We start from the raw sequence: 8473 nt of genomic DNA, 5'->3' as shown, positions 1-8473 counted from the left end.
CATTGCTGTCAATATACTAAAAGGAGCAGTAATGTGTACAAATTGATAATCTCAATAGAATGTTCTATCAAAATGTTACAACTTGTCTAAGAAGAACATGAATACAGTGGCTGGAAAGAACAAAGATGGCTTCTTGGAGGAAGAGGTTGTTAGGGCTGGAGCTTCAAGTTCATCCAAATTGCTAACTACAGACCAATATGACCTCACATTGGTTATGAGGATGTTCTCTTGCTGAAGAGCTTCCCCAGAGCAACCTTAATGTCTCGGTTTCTCAGACTGTAGATGAAAGGATTTAACATTGGGGTCACCGCAACATACATCACAGTGAGCACTATATCTCTTAGGGTGTAACTGGTCAGAGAGTGGAAATACCTGCCCATGGCTGTCCCATAATATAAAGAAACAACTGTGAGGTGGGACCCACAGGTGGAGAAGGCCTTGAGCACACCCTTGGTGGATGGAACCCTTAAGACTGTGGAAAAGACCTGAACATAAGAGATGACGATGCATAGTAATGGCAGAGAGAAAACACCAGCCCCTAGATACATCATCTTCACATTGAACTGGATGTCATAACAGGACAGCTTGAGTAAAGAGGCAAGGTCACAGTAGAAGTTGGCCACTTCCTGGTTTCCACAGAAAGACAGACTAGCCGTGAGCAGGGTGTGGGGGAGGGCATTGGAATTTCCAACCACCCAAGACCCAACAACTAGCAGGACACAAGTCCTTGGGCTCATAATTGTTGTGTAATGAAGTGGGCGGCTGATGGCCACAGCACGGTCATATGCCATTGCAGCCAAGATATAGCTGTCTATGTTCGCCAAGGCTAACATGAAACACATCTGTGTCAGGCATCCCCCAAAGGAGATGGTTTTGTTGCCTAACATGTGGTTGGCCAGTGTCTTGGGGATGGTTACAGAGGAGAAGAAGATGTCGACAAAGGAGAGGTTGGCAAGGAGAAAGTACATGGGGTTGTGGAGGCGAATGTCAGTGTGAATGGCCAAGATGATGAGCAGGTTTCCTATCAGTGTGATGGGGTAAATGAAGAGGAAGAGGATGAAGAAGAAATCTTCCTGTTGCCGGGGACCACCAACTCCCAGGAGGATGAAGTCGAGGGTGTAGGACTGGTTGTCTCCTCTCATGGATCCTTCAGCAGGAAAGGGGAGAGAAATCCAGAATTAGTAGTGAAGCTACTGCCGGTTATGAACTTCCTAAAGCACTGCTTTTGACTCCTGTGGTTGCTGTGACTGTACCTAGGTTTACTAAACTCATAGACCCCAGTATATTATGGTAAAGAATTCTTCTTGGTCAGAGAAACTAATTGACAATTGGCCTTGGACACTTATGCCTAGGTACTGAGCAACCTCTCAGAAGTGCCCATCTTATCCAAGCTCAGCCCCATCACCCAGACACCTAGGGAGTCTTTTAACAGATAATGAAATCATTTAACCGTTAATTTAACAGATAATTAAACAGATTTGGTTAAAGTTCATTTTACTGATAGTTAATCATTTATCAAGTAATTAAAGTCATGTTCTATGTGCTGGAAACGTTGTTAGACCTTGTAGTAAATCGTGTTAGAAATAGTTTAAAATGCCTAGGGTGCCTAACTGGTTTCCTTGGTTTCACTGGATATGGCTGGTAATTGTAGGTCTGCTTTGGTTATGTAGCTGTATTCCTATTATGTTAATGTGTGCACACAATTTAATTAGTAATTTAAAACCTATACACGCTTATGTTACATTACAAGAGGATATGTCAAAGAAATAATCAATCTTCCTATGTTTTCTTCCTTCTGCTACTTCTATAGCTTCTCTTCTTCCTACCTAATTACAACCCCTCAGTAGAATTTGTGCCTCATATCGAAATTACTGAGTATCATAATTCTTACAAGTGGTAAAGATACCTCAAGACAAATGCTGGGCATAGAAGCCACAGGGCATAAATCTGCAAAAACGTAAAAAGCTAACCCTTTCAAACAATATTGCTTCTCTCTCACTTACCAACTTTACATTTCCCTGTATGGCCCCAGAAGATGACTGGTTAGCCAGAGACGGGTAAGATTCCTCAAGGGAGGAACAACCTAAGACAGGTACAGTCGCAGGGGGGCCATCAGGTGAGAAATTGGGGATCAACAGAGGTGAGGCTTAGAACATCACCCCCCCCTGTTTTGAGAGAAATCTTCTGCGTCCATGGATGTTTTGTTGCCCTTGTCTAGCTTGGATTAATACTTACTCTATAGGCACACACCTGATCCTCTACATTTGCATTCTTACAGCACTAAACTATGTTTCCTACCTTTATCTTGCATCTACCTACCACTTCAGCATTTTATTAAAAAAAGAAATAATAATAGTAATAATGGAGAAATGTGGGATCAACATATAAATCAAGTATAAAAATCAAACGAATATTCATATTTGACCTGATTGTTTATAGTTCATAATGCGTGATCAAAACCGAAAGTTTCTGTGATGACTGCCCTTGCACTGTTCACCATCTAAGAACTTATTCACTTTGTAAGAACTTGTTCCCCATGTAAAAACTTGTTCGTTATGCTTCAGAAGATTGGAGACTGTTGAGAATTAGGCTTGGGGTTGATTAATGATTGTGCATTGAGTCCCCTATACAGAATTTTATTGTTGTTAACAACCATATGATCAATAAATATAAGAGATGCCCTCTCAAAAAAAATACAGTTTATAAATTCGCTTATTTATATATGATATAGTCTCTTCTTTCAAAGACCTTACAATTTAATGGCAAAGCAAAACCACACAGTAATTTTATTACAAAGGGAAAAAAAGCGGGGATTATTTTGGAGTGTTAGAAAAACCACTGCCGTGCCAAGGGTGGCCAGTACAGGGAGCACCCTGAACAATTATAAATTGTTTCTCTGATTAAACTCAGAATGAGCCCAGAGCCCAGGAGGTAACAGTTGTCTAGGCTGGAATCAGAAGAATGTAAATCACAGACAGCTGGGATTTTGTTGTAGCCCAAAAACAAATCAGTAAATTTATTTCCCTGGTATTCCATTTTTAAAGCAGACATTCAACTTTGCTACATTTCATCATTATTCCAAACCCTTAAATATATGTATCATAATGTTTTCTTTTCAGCTTCTCTTACCTTTATTACTTCCTTTGGTCACTCATCCTGCTCCGTCGTGGCTGCAAGTACTGCTTAGGAGAAGGTCAGGTCTAAATCTCTGGGCTTAATCTCTTTTTCCTATACTTCCGTGTTCAGTCATTCTGCCCAAATGTCTGACCAAAGCCCACAGTTTGCATATACAACCTAAATAGATTGCAGACTTTCTGAGGAGGAGAACTGTATCTTGTTTATCTCTTCCAGAAAGCTTACTGTGGAATATTCAGTTTGCACACAAATAATTTTACATCTTATACTTGAATTATATAGGTTTACTTCATGGATTTTGAACAAGTGGGGATACTACCAGGCACTGTCACTCTGGCTAACCCTCACCTCTACATCTGATGATGTTGATTCTTTACTTAAAATAATTTGTAGATTACTTTTTATGTAGACAATAAGTATATTGTCTCAGTGCTTTAGTTTTGGCTACTATCATTTTCTACCTGAAATACTGCAGTGCTCCCTTAAGTGCCTGACTACCGGTGTCTTCTTCTTTGATCATGTCGAGGCATCCTAACTGTGGCAGAGACTAGTAGCTGCTCCCCCAAATCTAAGTTGTTCTCTTCTTACTGGACACTCAGCGTGGCCACATTTCCCGACTTCCTGTGCCCTGAGTTGGTGTCATGTGACTGGGTCCATCCACGTGTTCCAGTTCTGGACTTCTTCAACACTCTTGACCCTATTGTCAGCTGAGTGTGAATGGCCAAGGGGCTCCACAGGATGGCGGAGTCACATAGTTAAGAGACTGTGTCCCTGTTTTTCCAATTTCAGGAGAGCCACCATCCAGCAAGAAGAAATGGGATTGGACTGTTACATTTGCGAGAAATAAACTTTTCTTCTTTTTAAGCCATTAGACATTTTATCATGTATTTGTTACTGTAGTCCAGGATATTCTAATTTTTCCAAAGAGAGCTCTACTCAGTAATTAACTCAATCTGTAATTAATTCATTAGCCAATTTTTAGTGTTTCCTATAGCACACAAGGGAATTTGTATGTTAAACACAGAGGATGCAAGTAAAATTATGTTTCCTCCTAATGTGATATGCTTTTTCTTTTATGTACCTCCGTGAATTTGGTTTTCCCTCTTGAAATGCCTTTCCCTGTATTCACATGAAATCATACTATCTAAGAATTGAGAGGGTTTCTGTAAAACTGGAGGGCTCAAAGACTATGTTTAGCTCATCTGGGAAGGAAGTAATATTTTGAGTTGCTATTCTTGGCCAAATGGTATATGTAGTTGATGTCATCAGGTCCCATTCTATTTAAAACACATATAAATTTTACATAATAAAAGTACATACAGCCAAACATAAAAGAAAGAAACGAGATTGCATAGGTATAGGAAACAAAAAGGAAACTCAGAAAGAATTGAAGCCCGAACTGATGCTACTGTGTCCCATTAGGATTTCAACGAGGAATGAAGCTCTAAGTTTGTGGTCTGGAGTATTAATGCCCCTGTACAAGAGATGTGAGCACAGATCCATATAAAGAATGGAATTTAATTTGACTTGCTGCATAAAACTCTTGAAGCATTATCCTATTTATGAAAAGAGCACTGGAAAATTTTTTTGTCATATCAGTGTTAGAAAGAAAGCACAAATTGCATAGAATTCACAGAAAATATGAGTATCTACAAAGTAAATAACACATAATCTCTAGATAAGTAAAAAGGTGTCAGCAAGTTTGATGTAAGTCAATATTTAAAAATCTGTACTGTTATTACACTTAAGTTAAAGTATATTGCAAAGCGTAATTAGAAGAAAGACTTCCTATTCTCCTTAGCAACAAAAAGTTAGGGAATCAAGACGTGAATCTAAGAGAAGATATGTAAGATTACATTCAAAAATTACAAAACTTATTGAATGACAAGAAGAACACCTACATAATGTGGAGATAAACCATGTTAATGGAGACTCAATGTAAAAAAGTCTCGTATCCTGAATTCATGTAAAAATTCATTGCAATCCAAATAAAAATGCCACAGATTTCTTTTAAATATGAAATTTGGTAAACGCATCCAAAAACTCGAGATAACAGAGGCAAGAGGAGCTGAGACAATTTGGAGAAAAAGTTTCGGGTGTGGGGTGGGGATGTCCAGTCAAGGGTGAAATGATTTAATGGATATTTCACACAGGAGGATTCGTACTACAAGAGCTGACAAATACATCTATCTAGCAGAGTAGAGAACCTAGAAACCGACCCAGTATTTTTTAGAAGTGAGCAGATGACATGAAGCGGTTTAGAAACAGGCAGGGCGTGGCTGTTTGGTAAAGCATGCCGGGACAACTGGATGCCCACACACAACAATGACATGAAAAATGTTTCCACGTGGATTAATTGTGAAAGGCAAAAGTTCAATAATTTTATAAGAAAATGTGTTTCTGTTATCAGGCCGGAGCTGATTTCTTAAACCAGGCACAAAACACACAGCACATAAGAAAACATACTGTAAAATTTGACTACTTTGAATTTAAAACATTTTTATGAAGCAAACACCACAAAGGAAGGAGAAAGGCAAGTCACAGGCTGGACGGCTGGACGAGGTATGTGCTCAGCACGTAATCAATAGGGACTAGGGTACAGAGTAGAGAAGATTCCTAAACACTAATGAAAAAAAGATCAAACCCAGTAGGAAATAATGGGCAGTGGGCTTGAATCCGGAAGTCATAGAAAAAACTGTAATGGACAATAATCATTTAAAAGAAAATATGTGTAACCAAATTAAAACAAAATTCACTTTTACATTATTCGCCTTGGAGCAGTTGTAAAACCTGACAATTCCGAGCATTAGGGAAGAAATGGAAAAATTTGTATTGTCATTTGGAGAATGATTATCCCTTATCTAGGAAAGCTAAAAATTCTTACACATTTACCTGAGGCAATAGTTTCAATTCTTGATTAGACCCTAGAGAAGATCTAACACATGTGTTCAAAAAACAAAGAATGTTTATTGTCATACAGAAAACTTGAAAGTGGGTAAGTTATTTGTAACATTTTCTTATTAATGACTTCTGTGAAGAGGTTGAGAAGAAGCAGAAGTTCATTTACACTGGGCAGTGGGATCTTTTGGAAATTTTGTCATGCTAGGAGAGAAAGATGAAGTGGAAAAGAAGATTCACGTGAAAGGAATAAAAATATGAGGTGGATGCAAGTAGCATTTGTTTTTAACACTATTTTGCCAATGTTATAAAATTGTTCAATGCTACCCTCCCAGCTTATTTATTTTTTGCACACCTTCTCTTTGACCAATGGTGATGTCCAGCTTCCCAACCTCTGTATTGCATCTCAGGGAGTCTTCCCAGTTCTGGCCCTTTCATACCTCCCCAGCCTGTATCTCATGGTCATGCACCCTCCCAACATAACCTTCACTCTGAGATACTCTGTCCATATTTTCACTTCCCTCTTCCTGGGTAGTGAGTCACATTAGAGAAATCACACAGAATGTGACTAGAATTTATGATACTCAATTGCATTTGGACTGTCAACACTTAAAGCAAGCCCCATATCCTCACTGTCCATGGTATCCATCCAAACCTTTGCCACTATCCACAAACTCACCACACACCCCACATCAGTTCTCCCAGAGCTGGGTGTCATGTCCTTCTTTCACTGAGAAACTTAAACTCATAAGGCCACATACCATCATATGTGCCTGGCACATCATACTGTACACCTATTCCCATCCTGTCCTCTTTGTACAAAACCTCAGAAGTGTGCATACATCTAACATTCTCTCATCCTCTTCTTCTCTGTGTCATTGGCTGTACTCCTCCACGGTGCCCTCTGCTGCAGTATCTTCTCTCTCTAGGATCTACCCCAGTACCAGTTGTTTCCCCTTGACAAGTAAACATGGTGGCCCCATTAGTCATTCAATGTATGTACCTCAATCTTGTAATTTTTTTCTACCTACCACACCATTTCTTCTCTATGCACTTCTATTCTTAGTCAGGCTTCTTTACAGAGACATCTGCTTACTAGACCCAAAATTGTATTTGCAATATAATTTATTGTGGGTATCTCTTTAAAATAACTTGCTGTCTAGCATCATTTGATAAATGAAGCCCAAGTTTCTCATCAATGAGAGAATCTTAAAGAGAAAATATTTGTACATTTGAGGATTACCCCTGGCAAAACTGGGTTGTATATCTTTATTAGGAGTACAGGATAAAAGCAGGAAGAAATCAGTCTGGAAAAGAAGATTGGGTTACTATTGTGGAGAATTTTGAACCAACAGAAGTACTTTGTTCTATATGCATTAGGCACAAAGAATCCGTGGGGTGGATGCGTGTTGCACTAATTCCATCTGGTAACACTTATAAGCAATTGTTAATTTAATGTCAACATGGATATTTGGACATATAAATTAAATGACTTATCAATAGGACAACATGTGGAGTGACCATCTGGCACCTGGACAACCATAAGGAGGTGAAATAAAAGAGTTAAATAATAAGAAAAGTCCACCAGAGAAGGATAAGAAGTTGCTGTAGTCTTTGTAGGAAATAAAGAAGCAGGGAACTGAGGAGGGAGATCCTGAGTACAGGGTTGAGGATAAAGATCCACGGAGGGGATCTAGGGGTCCTGTGCCAGATATAGGGTGTCTGCAGAAACCCTGCAGAAAGAGGTGAAGGAAACTTCGACTCCCAGGAAGAGGAGCAGGAAGTGCATCAGCATGAATGCTAGAGGTAGACGGAGCGCTTCCAGTTCCCTGGGAAGGAGTCAGGATTCCTGGGCAGTGCTGGCCCCTAAACACTCTTCTTGGAAGGGTCTGTGCTCTGAGATAATCTGTCACTGAGAGAGATGGGCTGAGGACAGTTTTTAGGCGCACACGAGGCCAAATGCCTCCCTTGGCATCAGGGAAGCCGACAAGACCAAATAAATCCTCTGAGTGCTTGAGTCTCTCTGATAGTCCAGCCGATCTGTGCTTGACAATGAAATAGCAATGTTGTGTAGGGGCCTGAGCATGCACCATTGACCATGGAAGGGCAAGGTGGGTTTGTGGCTCATCTAAGACAATGGGCTGTGTGAGTGCATGTACAGAGTCACACACACACACACACACACACACACACACACACACACACACACACACACACACACACACACACGCAGGCAAAGTAAAACTTCAGGAGTCAGAGAGAGCTCAGATTTGAGAAAACCAAACTGAAACTCCCCTTTCTCTTTCTGTTTTCATGAACAAAAGCCCACAGATAATTATTGTCGGAAGGAGAGGGTTCTGTCTCTACCTTTTGCCTATGTGATTTTGAATGTTTTTTCTCTCAATTCTAGCCAAGATCTTAGCCCTAGTTTTCTTAGTTT

At 39.8% G+C, this 8473-nt stretch overlaps 1 protein-coding gene across 1 annotated transcript; it reads right to left on the bottom strand.

Annotated features, from left to right (window-relative positions):
- Positions 1-212: 212 nt before the first annotated feature.
- LOC118973231 (olfactory receptor 1A1-like) lies at positions 213-1142 on the bottom strand. The gene has a single exon (XM_037022720.2). It carries the CDS (start codon positions 1140-1142, stop codon positions 213-215), a length of 930 nt encoding a protein of 309 aa, XP_036878615.2.
- Positions 1143-8473: the final 7331 nt, after the last annotated feature.

This window comes from Manis javanica, chromosome 4 (assembly GCF_040802235.1).
Source record: "Manis javanica isolate MJ-LG chromosome 4, MJ_LKY, whole genome shotgun sequence".
In the NCBI taxonomy this organism is placed as follows: Eukaryota; Metazoa; Chordata; class Mammalia; order Pholidota; family Manidae; genus Manis; species Manis javanica.
Note: the sequence above shows the minus strand (reverse complement) of the source record. Positions and strands in the feature narration are given on the sequence as shown.

Excerpts from the sequence above, each read along its gene's own strand:
- LOC118973231 (XM_037022720.2), bottom strand. The coding sequence starts at position 1,142 with ATGAGAGGAGACAACCAGTCCTACACCCTCGACTTCATCCTCCTGGGA.